Source organism: Dysidea avara, chromosome 9, assembly GCF_963678975.1.
Source record: "Dysidea avara chromosome 9, odDysAvar1.4, whole genome shotgun sequence".
Classification (NCBI taxonomy): domain Eukaryota; kingdom Metazoa; phylum Porifera; class Demospongiae; order Dictyoceratida; family Dysideidae; genus Dysidea; species Dysidea avara.
The window spans coordinates 11,056,955-11,072,038 of record NC_089280.1 but is presented as its reverse complement, the minus strand read 5'-3'; the positions used below and the strand labels follow the sequence as shown (position 1 = coordinate 11,072,038).

Genomic DNA, 15,084 nt, shown 5'->3' with positions numbered 1-15,084 from the left:
CCTTTGCTGATATCACAGTTACAGTTGGAGTACACGCCGTTTTGTTTGAAGTGGATACTGGAGCAGAGGTGACAGTATTGTCAGAGAAGACATACCATCTTTTCCATGAGTCAGTACCACAGCTTCAGAAATCCACACACACACACACACTTCCGGGAGCTAATCTGCTTCTCTGGATGTGTTAGGTGAAGCTCAAATGAAGCTTTCTTACAATGCCAAGTCTACTACACAGTAAATATTTGGTGTTTAAGACCTACAACTCAACCTTTTGGGGCTACCAGCTAATAGAGACCTCAAGATAATCACAGGCATCAATGCCATTGTACTCAGCAGTATCCAGCCCTTTTTATGGGTAGGGCACCTTCAAGGGAGAGTATACCATCAAACTTAACCCTGATGCACAGCCTTTCTCTCTCTTTACCCGAAGAAACGTGCTGGTTCCCCTTCGGGAAAAAGTAAAACAAGAATTACAATGAATGGAGAGCATAGGAGTGATATCCCGAGTGAATGAGCCAACACCATGGTGTGCTGCTATGGTGGTAGTACCCAAACCAACAGGATGAGTCCATATATGTGTTGATTTGAAACTGCTGAACGAAAATGTCATGAGGGAAGTACACCCCATGCCAAAAGTTGATGTAACACTGGCCCAGTTGAGTGGCGTCAAAGTATTTAGCAAGCTAGACACAAACAGTGGCTTCTGGCAAGTACAACTAGCAAAGGAATACAGGCTTTTGACCACGTTCATCACACCTCATAGATGGTTCTGCTTCAATAAACTTCCCTTTGGAACCACCAACACACCTGAACATGCACTTCAGCTTCGCATGAGTGAGATACTAGATGGCCTTTCGGGAGTTGTGTGTCATGTGGATGATGTATTGGTGTCAGGGAAAGACTAGGAAGAGCATGATAGTCGTCTCAACGCAGTTTTACAAAAGATCCAAGCAGCTTGACTCACACTTAACAGAGGTAAATGTCAATTTTCATGTTCACAATTGTATTCCTTGGTCATGTCATAGATGCCAACGGTATATCCCCTGACCCCCAAAAGACAGAGGCTATTAGAAAGATGAAACCTCCCATGAATGTCACAGAACTGAGGAGATTTATGGGTATGATTAATCAACTCAACAAATTTTCACCCCATATAGCCCAGCTCAGCTAACCTCTCCTAGAACTGTTGAAGTCGAATACTACTTGGATATGGACTTCAAGCCATGATGAAGCTTTCCATAAACTGAAAGACAAAGTCTCCTCATCAAGAGTTCTGGCTCATCATGACCTTGATGCTGAAACAAAGATCAGTGCTGATACCTCATCACATGGACTGGGAGCTGTGCTCTTACAGCAACAAGACAATCGTGAGTGGAAACCAGTGGCATTTGCCTTGCGTAGCCTCAGTGAAACTGAAAGTCATTATGCACAGATCGAAAAGGAGGCACTAGCCCTAGTTTGATCCTGTGAGAAGTTTGCTGATTATGTGCTAGGGAAGCCATTTCTTTTTGAAACTGATCACAAGCCACTGGTGCCAACAAACGGCTAGATTTCCTTCCACCAAGAGTCCTCCATTTCCGTTTACGACTCATGAGATTTCAGTATTCAATTACTCATGTGCCAGGTAAAACACTGTATATGGCAGACACTCTTTCGAGGGCACCAGTAAATGCAGTGAGACAAGAAATTGCATCTGATACTGAGAGGTTTGTGCAATGTCATTTCAGCCTTCACCGCCACTGGAAAATGAGAATCTTGCTACCAGTATCACACAGTCCAACATATAGACTAGTAAAAGGTATCTCATATGTGAGAATCGTCAAAGACCAGTTAGATACCGAGATGACAATGATAATTAATCCTGACATGGGACATGTCCTTATAAGGAATAGGCAAATGTAACAAGAAATAATTATTGTATATGGTTTTATAGATGCTTTCTGTGATTATAGGTGTAGATAGAATCTATACCTAGCCAGAATGTTCTAGAACTCATTTGTATGACTTTACTGATATAAATAGCTTGAATTATTTTTGTACTGCCTGTCTGGTCTTGTTATTGCTGTTGAACTGTTGCTGTGTTGTTGTCATTGTTGGACCATTGCTGCTATTCATTAATAAATTGTATATATTGAACTGGGAAAGTTTCTACACCGCTACCAGAGAAGGTTGGATGTGTTCACGTGAGCTGTACATTTTCATCGAAAAGTCTTCATTTTAAGGCAATTTTATTAAAACTATAGTACATTTGAAAGTTTATGTATTTCTAAATCTAACGGCGTGGTGAACCCCAGTGAACCCTGCTGATTTGGCTGGTAACAAAGCCAGAGTTTAAAGCACCAATAAAATAAATTATGTAAAATCTGTTTCATTGAGGAGGATAATACAGTGATCGCAGTGAACGGTCATTGTTTCATTATAGAAAACGTATGTGACAAGTCTGTTGAAGTTGTATGCATCAAATCACAAAATATTAATTTCACCCAAAATCTTGAGTGCTTTTAGAAAACAAAGTACATAGCCTATGTGAAGGACGATCTGGATATCTAACAAACCCTGTGAACCCCATCATTTTTCAGTGGATTTCATGTCCATTGAGAAATTCTGTACTGCAATCACGTATTGCATAAAGAATAAATTCCAGATAAAGTTGCATAAAATGGGATTTTTCATCAGACATGAAATCCACAGTATTGCGAGTATTGAGGGTCACGTGAAATACAATGCAATTAAGAGCAATATATTTAAATAGCGCTTAAAGCACGTCCAACCTCCTCTGTGCAGCTACTGTGCTACTTGATTCGGATGAGCTTTAGCAATCAGCATGGCACTTGAAGGAAAATCAATCAAGACCCTTAACCATGTGGTTGAGAATAAAAATCTTCTATCAAATCCATGAAATTTATTGTGCAAAATACTGGGACATTCATGAAATTTAAAACCTGACAAAGGTGCCTAAGAGAGTAGTGAAATATACCATAGATAATATATACCTTACCCGGGGTTGGAAACAGAGGCAATTAACACCAATCAACAGCTTCACTCAGCATTGCAAAGAACTAACTTAGTGTAACATAACTCCGTTACATTAGTCCGTTTTATTTAAGATGGAACGAAAAGAACTTGCATTAGAAATGAAGAAAACAATGCATGGGAATGACAGTGATGGTCCGTTGTAAGTACTACATACAGTATTAGGTAGTTTAATACTCGTTTGTAAACCATCATTAAGTGTTATGTGTGGTATGGTGATAGCTAGATGACTGCCAGAATGAAATACTGTCTCTGGTTCTTTTCATTACAGGTGCCAAGGCAGAAGACACTTTTCTTTTATTAAGTCCACAGAGGCAATGGAAGCAAAAGGAAGTGACTCAGAGCCTGTTTGCTAGACGGCTGGTGTTTTGCTGCTGAAAACAGCTCTAGTTTCAGTTTTGATTTAAAATTGCCAAGCCAGTTATACCACATTGTGAGGGCACTGCTCTTTGTTACGCTGCTGGCTATGTTTGTAAACATCTATGTAAGAAAATTAGAATGTGAGAGAGAACGCACATGAAGCACAGCTCAAAGAAATAGTGCAATTATGCATACCATTTCATGGATTTTCATTGCAAGCTTCTGGGTTGAAATCAACCAAAACAGCACTAAAAAGCTTACATAAGAGACTTGCATGATAGCATGTATAATGTAAGAAAATACAAAACATCCATATGTATTTGTTCACAATGCTATATTACTTTGTGATTACAGCAATACATTGATACAAATACTGGTGCAAAATAAAAATTGAAGTCTAGTAACTATATTCACACAAAGGGAATGTTTCTGCAGGAACAATTCCAGTACAGTTTGTCTTCTAATGCTAGCTGTGTATCACAATGTTTCAGAATTTCTGTTTTGCATATAATTCACATCCACAAAAAATGTTCCTTCATCTAACTTCAAAATATAGAAAAATTTTAATTTTTGGATCGTACCAATCCACAATCCACCCCGTAGGAAACAAAGTATATGCATACACATTATATAATACCTTAAGGGATGACAGTACATCGCTTCACTCTACACTGTAACCTTTCTAAAGACTCAATATCAGGTGCAGTGTCAGTGAAGGAAGATATAGGTATAGGCGACAGCAGCAGAGACACATTCAGTATATTGACACCCCTCTCAGTGGGATGGACACTGGCAATCCCTTGGGTTTAGGCTGAAAGTGCTTTTATTGCTAAGCCTAGCTTTCTATGACCTCTCCTGTCATTTGTAGAGTGGAAATAGTAATCATTGTAAAATGTGTAGTTGTAGCTAAATTGAAATACTTGCATGTGCTTCAAAGAATCGAATATTTCACTACAACAGTACAGGAAAATAGCTTTCAAAGGCATTCTCATTGATTTGTATATGTATGAATTACTGGAAATATGTCAGAAAGTTAGCTAAAAACGTCTATAAAAAGGCCTGTGAACCCCAAACTGTAGTACTGCAAAAATTCTTACTTCGCAGTTCATGCTGTCATTTCACCACATAACGGCAGAACTAAAGGTTTTGGCTTACATGAATGGATACGCTAACATCTTAGCTTTCAATCAGTACCATTTACATGGAAAATAACGCTTCTATCATGTTCTCGGAGCCCCGAACCACGAGGGTGCGATCTAATAATCATTTTTGTACAAAACGCGTTCTACGAGATTCGCTCTCAAAATTTAGACAATCATACACCAGTAAAACAACAGTATAACTCTTACCATAATAAGAAATCCTTTTCATCTCCGCTTCTAGAAGGCTTATCTGCCCTTTCTCTTCGTTCTTCTTGTGCCAGATGAATCTATACTGATCAAAAGTAAGGTCAGTGTTGATTATTGCAATGCTGACAGCTGGAGCATTTTGTATTGAATTTACTGAGGTTTTCACCAGTGTTCGAATTTGCATGACGCCGTGCGTGAGTGCGTTGCAGTTGGTGGGGTCTATTCTACGGAACGGAACGGAAACATGGGCTAAACTACGGAACGGAACGCTTTCTCAAAATGAAGCCTGCAGCTTACCATTGCTGAAACTTCCCTTACAAGTTATCGACGGACCTCCAGCCGGTGATTAAACAAAGCCCCAAGAAAGATAGAAACAATTAAAGGAGTGATTGTGGGTTTTAGTCGGTTGTCATTAGTAACGAAGTACTTATTGTGGGATAGCTGTCTCAGTATGTTTATCTAAGAAGGGCAGTTAATGGATCGCTTATTTTCTCTAAAGCTTACAGTATGTACCTTGTTTACGCTTAGTGTGACTATAGACTACAGTCTGGGGCCAGCATTTCAATCATAAATCAGTACACTGAATGTTGTATGCTACAAAGGAAACAAGCAGGAAGGCAATGGTGACAAGAAAGAGCCAGCTGAAGGAACTCAGTTAAAATGTTAGGAATCTTGTGCAGTGTGTGAAGCACAAACATTCTGGCGGACTGGGCTGTGTGCCACAAGTAGGCTATATTCTGTGAACATTACTATAAGTGCATGGATCCATTAACTAAACAGGTGGGATCTATGGTACTGAACAGAATGGAATGATGGACTAAACTATGGAATGGAGTGCTTTCTCAAATTGTGGCAACTCATTGCTGAAACTATCCTCATTACAAGTTATCAGCAAACCTCCAGCAGCAGCGTGTTATCAAACATATCCCTATTAAAGGATTGATTGTTAGTTTTCATTAGCAACAAGATTAGCCTTCTCAATGATTGTTTCCCTAGTAGTGCTCTTCAATTCATTTATTACATGATCGTGAGGCTGTTACTGAATATATACAGTATAGCTGATTGGATGATGTCATGCAGTTAATTGTTTCTGCTGATATTGATGAGATAGTACAATATTTAGAAGGTTAATTAATTTCATTGGTTTCAGAGCATAATCACAGTAGAATTTCCTGAAATTGTCTTCAGAAACCAGAAAGACACTGGTATGACAGGAAAAGGCTAGTTGATCATAACTCGATTTTATTTAAACACATAGTACGTGGTATCACTTTCAGAAAGTTTAGACCACCAATGTGAAGGTTGATGAGATTCATGGATTCATCAAATTTTTGGACATTGATAAGAATTTTTCTCTCAGTAAAAAGAAAATTGTACCGTGTTTTTAACTGTAAAAATTCTTGCCTTATATACATAAATAATTACCCATCCAAAAACAGCTTATAGCTGTAAAAAAAGTGCGCGTCCAAGTAAAGCAGAGTTAACTGCGACAAAAAGTAATGATATCATCATGCGGCCATGTGTGAGGTGTGCAAGTTGTAAAATTAATATTAGCTAATCAGATAATACAATGTTATTGTTAAAGTGTTAATGAGAACTATGTGATGCTGCTAGTTTTTAAGTGTGTGAGCATCTTCATAAATGCCACATAAATTTAATTCTCAATAAAGCAATGTGTATAGATTCTCTGATAGTAATAAATAGTTTGAGTTTGGCCACCTTTCCTTTGTTCGTAGCATTGCTGTATACAGGAAAGGCGGCCTAACTCAAACTATTCATTACTATCAGAGAATCTATACACATTGCTTTATTGAGAATTAAATTTATGTGGCATTTATGAAGATGCTCACACACTTAAAAACTAGCAGCATCACATAGTTCTCATTAACACTTTAACAATAACATTGTATTATCTGATTAGCTAATATTAATTTTACAACTTGCACACCTCGCACATGGCCGCATTATGATATCATTACTTTTTGTCGCAGTTAACTCTGCTTTACTTGGACGCGCACTTTTTTTACAGCTATAAGCTGTTTTTGGATGGGATTTCAATACTTTTGTTAGAATAAGCAATGCACTGTTGATAACAGTAAGTGAGTTTCCATGGTTTTGACAGAAACCCCAGATTACAATGACAGAATATTAAAATATAACTGTAATTTTAGTGGCCAGGGCCGCCCACATGGGGGGGGGGGGGGGGGGTAACTGGGGTATTTTTCCCCCTGCCCCAGCCCGAAAGGGGCCCCTTGAATACCTGTTTAAAGAAAGATCGATATACTCTAATAGAGCAGTCAGGATCTAGACTCTTCCTTGCCCCTGGGCCCCTCTTTAACTCTTTTCCCTGGGCTCTCTAATTTCTCTGGACGGCCCTGTTAGTGGCATGCAACTGCAGTCAGCTACCACCCATTTTAACTAGTAAACCCTTAATAACACTTTGCCTTTCATCTTGTACTGCATTAAAATGATCAAGATACTCTATTAGAGCAGTCACAAAACAGCTGTAACACAGCAATCAATATTTATCATAGTTACAACTTCTGCTTAGTATTGGATTGTATAGTTTAAATTACTAGCTACTTACAGACTTTACAATATAAAAATATGGCACTTGTAGAAATGTGACTGTTCTATTAGAGTATCTCGATCTACTTCAAGCATTGACTAATTCAAGTGAAGTAGCTACGCCCCTGCCAAGAGATCTTGTGAAATGAAATGAGAATAGTAAAGAAAAGGCAAGTATGTACAGAGACAATAGAGGGGCGCGTAATTATGTCCTGTTGTAAATAAACGCCTTTAAAATTTATATTACTACTAAATAAACGCACCAGAATAGGCTTGTGTGGCTGTTGTCTCCAAGGTTGTCTCATTACTTGTCTTTTCGTGTTGAAGGGATTTAGTCGCAATTGGTGAGTTTAACTATACATGTATTTGTGTTGTAAAACTTAATTGTAAAAAGGCGATTAGCACATATCATGATAAACATGTATTTGTCACAGTAGAGTCTCTCACGAAGTCACGATTATTATGAGACATTGGACCATGGTAAAAAATTTACTGCTATATTTAGAGGTTGTAGCGTTTGTATATCTTAGTATCTTAATAAATGATCCCCCATGATCACTAATCACTAATAGTACAGTGAAAACTGGTCATTATTCAGGCCGTAGGGACAAAATTTTCTAACCTTGCCTTTTAAAGAGGTGGCTGCATTATGCGGCCTTAAAAAAGGTAAGAAGCATGCTGTTCTAACTGGCTATAGAGATGGATTTAGTGTATGACAGCGTATGAGACAGTGAGTGCTGGCAGCAAGGGGGCAGCCAATCTGTTAGAGTACCAAAAGCACTGCTTCAGACATAGGCAGTTGACTGTCAGCCCAAGTGTAAAAAGTTTCACTATTGGTCCTTATAAGCTCCTGATGAAGAAAGTGATGAAGTCATTATCCATAGGATATATTTTTCAGAGTATCCATTTCAGTTCTACAATATAGTAGCCAAGCATAAGATGAACATAACACAGCATTCCAGTAGTTTGGTGGTGGTGACCACAACACTGCCTGAGTTAAACTGTGGTGAGATTTGAGACTACCAGAAGCCCTGGAATGTCTTCAACACATGAAATACCAAATATCTAATGCCTGGCTTTCATCCACAGTGGACCTGTCTTGGTGACCACTTGTACAGAAGGGAAACAGCTGCCACACAGTCTTGCGAGCGAAACAGCTAGTTGCCACACCCCTTAATTATCAATTTGTAAAATCTTTAGCAAAATTGTGTGTGCGAGCAAGTGTGATGTGGCAGTGCCGTGTATATGGTTGCTGCCTAGCAGTGACACATCACGAGTATTGAAGTCACAATGCGTTGCTGTATCATCCATCTAAATACAATCTCTGAATGTGTCATTTTGTGTAGAGAGCAATCTTCCACAAGAAGTGACCTGCAGGTTTCAGTGTATATTGTTAACCATTAATATTGTTCACAATATTGTGAACTATATGTACAGTGAAACCTCACTTAGTGGTCACCTCTTTAATAAGATCACCTCATTATATTGGCCACCTCTAGTAGGTCCCAAATATAGCTAAGCATTACTTATGACCTTATTAATAAGGCCACCTTGTTAATCAGGCCAAATTTTTTGGTCCCACAGCCTGCCATATTAATGAGGTTTCATTGTACTTATGTGAATTTTTATTTTTCGTAACTTTTCTTCAGGTTTACTGATGGGCACTATGAAGCATTGTTGACTGGTACGTGTATAATGTGGTGACTTGAAATGCTAAAACAGTACGTAGCATGTCTTGTATGTACATGTAATGTGTTGTAATGTGTCCACACATCCACACATCTTAGAAATAAATATAATTGTATTCTCTATAAATAGTCAGTTCCATTGTGCCACTGGGTCATAAATTGGTTGAGTATGGATCATCCAGGGCACTTGAGTCACATTTTGTCCTGGCCAAGTGGATCTCATCCACTGACAGAATATACAGAATCAGATCATGTGTATAAATTACGGCGGAACTTGTTTATTGCCACCTTCACTCATTCAGCAGGTAACAGTGTATAAATTCTCAATTGGAATTGGCTTTTCAAGAGTGGTTGTCTTTCTATACTAGTGGCCATTAAAATAGGTTGTACTGATAGAGTGTACATACTAGAGATGCAACAATATCCTCCACTTAGTGTCGTTTGATAATGATGCAATGGAGACTATGTATTATTGCATTTAAATACTATACTATTATATTGCAACTCTAGCACGTATTTATAACAGGAATGTTTGTTAACTGTTTAGACATACTGGAGCCACACCCACTCATCTGGATTCTACAAATGGAGTCTGTTGTCATCATACTTACTCGTTACTCCCATTGTGTTTGGATGAATATACATGCCGTCTTGTGAGACTTGCTACCATGGCGGGCCACTGGAAAACATTTGCATAGCAGTTATATTACAGTCATTATTGTACAATTCTTACATTATTGTTGTGAAAAGTGTTTGGTATTCATGTGTCTCCTCTGTATGTTGTAATTACATGTGTAATTTTGTGTGGGGGTGCTATAAAATGCAATAATGCATGGTGACAATTGTATTAGGCGATTTTGCACACTTACTTTTAAGCTAGCTACATGTGCTAATTACTCACAGCTTGTGTCAACAACTGGTAACCGCAGTTGTACTCTTGTGTCATTCTTTAAGGCGCGCCCTTAGAGGACAAATTATGTGGGGGCGACTAATTTCAAAATGAAGGATGGTATGCAGCACCATCGATTATATCTATGGACTATAATCTATGGCAGCACACTTCTTGGTGGCTATATGTACTGATTAACTACATAGAGCGCCAGTTCATCAATACCCAGTGACCGCAGTTGTGCTCTGCATCATTCTTTAAATTCCGAGTAAAATTCTTAGAGAGCAAATGACGTGGGGGCGACTAAATTCAAATTTCAAACTAGCCATTCTCGAAAACAAATGTTTCAATCTGAACGAAACTTTCAGAACAGTTTAAAGACACATTGCCCTACATGCCAAGCGAGTATTGCAGAAAACAACAATCTGGGATTTGTATTTGGCCTCTAGGTTGACTGAGGACGACTGAAACTTCGTTTGGTGCTGAAATCACGACTGTAGGGTAATCATGTATGGTGAAATCGATGATGTGAATCTTGAGGTGATTGAGTGAATACTGAAGCGATAACAGGGCGATCAATGTTCGGAATGCACAAAGGAATGCAAGGCATACACCTGCGGTTGCGTCTAACCGCATGCGATAAAATTTAAAAAAAATGAAACTTCCCCTTTGATGTCGGCAACCTCGATCACGAAACAATCGGCATGGATTCGCTTCACTGCTTGTGTGGTAGTTACTAGTGACACGATGAGTTCAACTCCAGAGTTTCAGAGGGATAGCGTAAGTGACGGGTGGATTACAGGAAGGCCGAATTTGACAACGTTCGTTCTTGTGAAATCCTCACGTAGTGGTCGCGTCATTTATTTTCTGCGGCGCGCGTTTCTGCTTTACTGGCCGCGCGACTCACTACCGTGAGTCTTGATATTCTAATAGTCTATAATTATTGTGTGCTACTTAATAAAGTATATGTACTATTTACAAGTACATGTGAGTTGGATGATACTCTTGTTGGTGTTTCTTACTGACTGAAAACTTCTTCACTATAATCTGTAATCTTTTAGATGGTAGTCAAAGACGAGTGAGCCTAGATTTGGGTTGCAAGACATTAAATATCCAAATTAAAGTAAATTGACTCATAATTATTGCCTTCTAAATTTTAAGTTTGTTTAAATTTTCTCAGTCAATAGAATCCTGCCTTGCAATTTACATACCTAGCTATTTTGTACTGTACAAAAGAAGATATACACATAGCGGCAATTATGTAATATGGTGATTATAAAGAAATGATGTGAATTAGAGTGGCAAAGTCTTTGGCTAGGTTAGATATATAATTTCACAAAATCACTGATGGAATAAAGGTGGACTGGTATAAGCTGGGTCTTGGATGAAGGTGAAGGTTGGAGATTAAAAGGTGGTAATTTCTTGTCTTGAATATGTTGCTAAGTGGATGTATGCACATCAAATAACTTCACATGTTGGGATAATCTTAACATTTTTTCACCACTATTTTCGAGTGAGGATTCTTAGCCCATGCAGCTGGTCCAGTGAGATCACAGGTTCTTGCTACGAAGCACGCTCTGCACTAGGTCTGCTGTAATTGATATTTCAAGGTAGACTCCCAGGGAGCCCACACAAGCCACACTGTTGCAGCAAATTACAGTACATGCTAGTTTCATTGTATGGAAAGAAACATGTGAAATGTTACACTCAAGAAATCCGTAGGATCTTGGCCCAAATCAAGGTCTGGCGGCTATGAGCATGGATGCATGAAAGGTTTAGGAGATCTGGTTGATTTGTTGGTGGTCTCAAGTATTGATTCAAGGCTAACAGTTGAAGACTTGGCAAGCTCTTTACCATACAACAGAAAAATTTCACTCACTACTGGCCACTGCAGTGTTAATGAATCCATGAACTTTATTGATTTTCACAGAAAATAGCCTTGTTGTGGCACTCAGTCCGCCAGAATGTTTGCGCTTCACACGCTGCACAAAATTCCTTACATTTTGACTGAGTTCCTTCAGCTGGCTCTTTCTTGTCACCATTGCCTTCCTGCTTGTTTCCTTTGTAGCATACAACATTCAGTGCACTGATTTATGATTGAAATGCTGACCCCAGACTGTAGTCTATAGTCACACTAAGCGTAAACAAGGTACATACTGTAAGCTTTAGAGAAAAAAAACCATCCATTAACTGCCCTTCTTAGATAAACATCACTGAGACAGCTAATCCCACAATAAGTACTTCGTTACTAATGACAACCGACTAAAACCAACAATCAGTAGTTTAATTGTTTCTATCTTTCTTGGGGCTTTATTTAATCACCGGCTGGAGGTCCATCGATAACTTGTAAGGGAAGTTTCAGCAATGGTAAGCTGCAGGCTTCATTTTGAGAAAGCGTTCCGTTCCGTAGTTTAGTCCATGATTCCATTCAGTTCCGTAGAATAGATCCCACCATAGTAGTTAGCGTAATTGCACACTCAACCTTTTGCTATCACGCTAACTGGTACTGCTGATTGCACGAATCTTTAAAAATTTCGTGACGCATGCGTTTATGCGCCCACAAGAATTGAAATGTTTTGTTTCACGGAACAAGTTGCTTACATTGGGAATCTTAGTCCCCGACATCAGCAACCTATTTCGTGAAACAAAATGCTTTTAAATCTTGTGTGCGCACACACGCATGCGTCACGCAATTTTTAAAGTTTCGTGCAATCAGCAGTACGCTCTCACGCACGGCGTCACGCAACTTCGAACGCTAGTGAAAACCTCAGTACTCCGGTTTCCAATCCCGGGTAAGGTATATATTATCTATGAATATACATATCGCGGGTTTATGATAACGATTCTAACCACAAAATCCATAAAATGGCAACCACGGTGTGGCTTTAGCAGTAAGTTCTCGAAATAATACATCTAAACGATAATACTACTCGCGGGCCTCTTAAGTTATTTCATTGTTTCATTCTACAGAGAATAGCCATGCCGTGACTTCTTGTATGGAGGTAATCAATAAATCATTGAAGGATATACTTTCAAAATACAAGTATTATGATTCATTATACTAATACTAACCTTGTGACTCATCCCTGAACATGTGCAAGAACTTCGATGATGCTGGCAAACCGTCATCTGCGGTATTAAACGTCGCCATTTTTGCATTAAGTGCGCATGCGTATTAGTGCCCTGCCCAACGATGTCACGAGGTTTTGAGGTTGCTTGATAATATTGGCACGATCGTATTACGCATGTGCAACAGATATAGCCACTATTTGTGAAATTCAATTTGCACGAATCTTTAAAAAATTCGTGACGCATGCGTGTGTGCGCACACAAGATTTAGAAACATTTTGTTTCACGGAACAGGTTGCTGATGTCGGGGACTAAGATTCCCAATGTAAGCAACTTGTTCCGTGAAACAAAACACTTTAATTCTTGTGTGCGCATACACGCATGCGTCACGCAATTTTTAAAGATTCGTGCAATCAGCAGTACTGCGGTTTTCCAAGTTCTTGCAATGCAAAGCGTCATGCGCTATACAAGCATGTACATGCGCAGCTGTTCAACAGTGGATTTTCAGTGACAACTACTGACTCACAGGGCTTCAAGGATGCCTACGCATACAACTTGACAGCCACAGAATATTACAGGAGTTTTTAAAGAACTGCGCATACTGACACATTATTAGCGTATGACGCTTTCCATTGCAAGAACTTGGAAAACCGCAGTACAGGAAATTGCATTGTCTTTGCAACTACCGGCCATGCGCGGTTTGAGCATGAGCGTGTTTGAATAATAAAATTCGTACAATACAGGGTTTTGGTATTTGCTAACTAGTAATGATCCTACCATTCCTGGTATACTTGCTGTAAAAGTGTGTATAATTCCGGTTATGCAATGATTTAACTGACGCGGAATTGAACGGCTTCGATACCATACCCGGTATTGCGCGCGTTTATTATTCAAAACACGCGCATGCTCAAACCGCGCATGGCCGGTTGTTGCAAAGACAATGCAATTTTTTGTACAGGGTTTTGCGGAGTTCCTGCACTCGTAAAATTTTAGCGCATGCGTATATTTGTCACAATGGGTACTTTAAACAGTCTGAAAGCTCACCTATTTTGTATATTTCGACGTCCTGGATAGCCACCATTATCTAAAACGGTTGTGTGATTACTGGGGTTTTCAAATCCGTTGTCCTATTATAATTGCGCATGCGCTAAAAACCTACTAACCGAAGGGCCATTCACTGGTGATAAAGGAGTCACAACAACACAGTGAGTAATAGTTTTACCACATTTACAATCATCCATCATAATAGGGCACACACAGTTACCTGATCTCACTTGAATCTGCCATTTCTTTCGCACTGCTAAGCGCATGCGCCAAAATACATAGGACAACGGACTTGAAAACCCGGTACTTAAAGTGTTAGAAAAGTAAACAATACTTGAACGGTAGACTGTTTTCTCGATTCAAGTGTGCATGTGCTTAAAATTTAAAGTTGCAAGAACTCCAGGCACTCTGGCACGCTGCCAAACAATGTTCTCCAATTGATGAAACAAATTGAAACAAATAGGAAGTGCGCCTGCACGTGCAACAACTTGAAACAAATAGGGCCATACGTCACAATTTTTTTACAGTAGTCGATATCTAAACAACTGTTAATAGTTATTGCCATGTATCCACGAGGTACTTGTCATCCTGGGGCTAGCAGGAAGGCTAGTCACAAGGCCAAGTCGACCAGTGTGTGGAAGAAGCATCTCCATCTTTTTGCTGCTGGTGAGAAATTCAAAAGAGGAGAACAACCACCTAAAGGATCGCACTGGGAGTCAGTGATACGGAAAATAATGGCTTGCCCTGCTCATGAAGGTGGGAACAGGACCTGTACCTGCCAGTACCACCCCGGCTGATCGTGCTTTTCGTATACTAGGCATAGTGAGATGAGTTATAAAATCATAGTGTTTTGATGTCTGTGCATTATATATGGTATATATGCACATACAAGCCCATATATACAATCCCAGACTGTTGCTGCATTTACTGGTGATGCTAGTGGTTCTGAGAGACAGGTGTTTGAAAATCTATACCAGTTTCTGTTTTGTTAACTTCCTTTGAGCATCAGGAATCGATTACTTCTTTTGTACAACCTCCAGCCACAGTTGCCTCAGATACAATTCCAATGGGACAGATAATATATATG

The 15,084-nt window shown here is 39.2% G+C and overlaps 1 protein-coding gene and 1 long non-coding RNA gene across 3 annotated transcripts in view; one reads left to right on the top strand and one right to left on the bottom strand.

Moving 5' to 3' along the window:
- Positions 1 to 13,055, bottom strand: part of LOC136265625 (uncharacterized) — a 67,639-nt gene extending 54,584 nt beyond the window's left edge. The window contains exons 1-2 of one of the 2 annotated variants that reach the window (XM_066060523.1): positions 12,957 to 13,025; positions 4,740 to 4,824 (exon numbers count right to left, since the gene is read on the bottom strand). In XM_066060523.1, the coding sequence (XP_065916595.1) occupies positions 4,740 to 4,824; positions 12,957 to 13,013 (142 nt within the window). In that variant the 5' untranslated portion in view covers positions 13,014 to 13,025. Of the gene's footprint in view, positions 1 to 4,739; positions 4,825 to 12,956 lie in introns of both variants that reach the window. The other variant, XM_066060524.1, reaches the window with a different exon arrangement.
- On the top strand, positions 7,429 to 9,589 carry LOC136266660 (uncharacterized). Its single transcript, XR_010706217.1, has 3 exons — positions 7,429 to 7,651; positions 8,957 to 9,028; positions 9,543 to 9,589. It is a non-coding gene; the product is annotated as an uncharacterized lncRNA (long non-coding RNA).
- Positions 13,056 to 15,084: the final 2,029 nt, after the last annotated feature.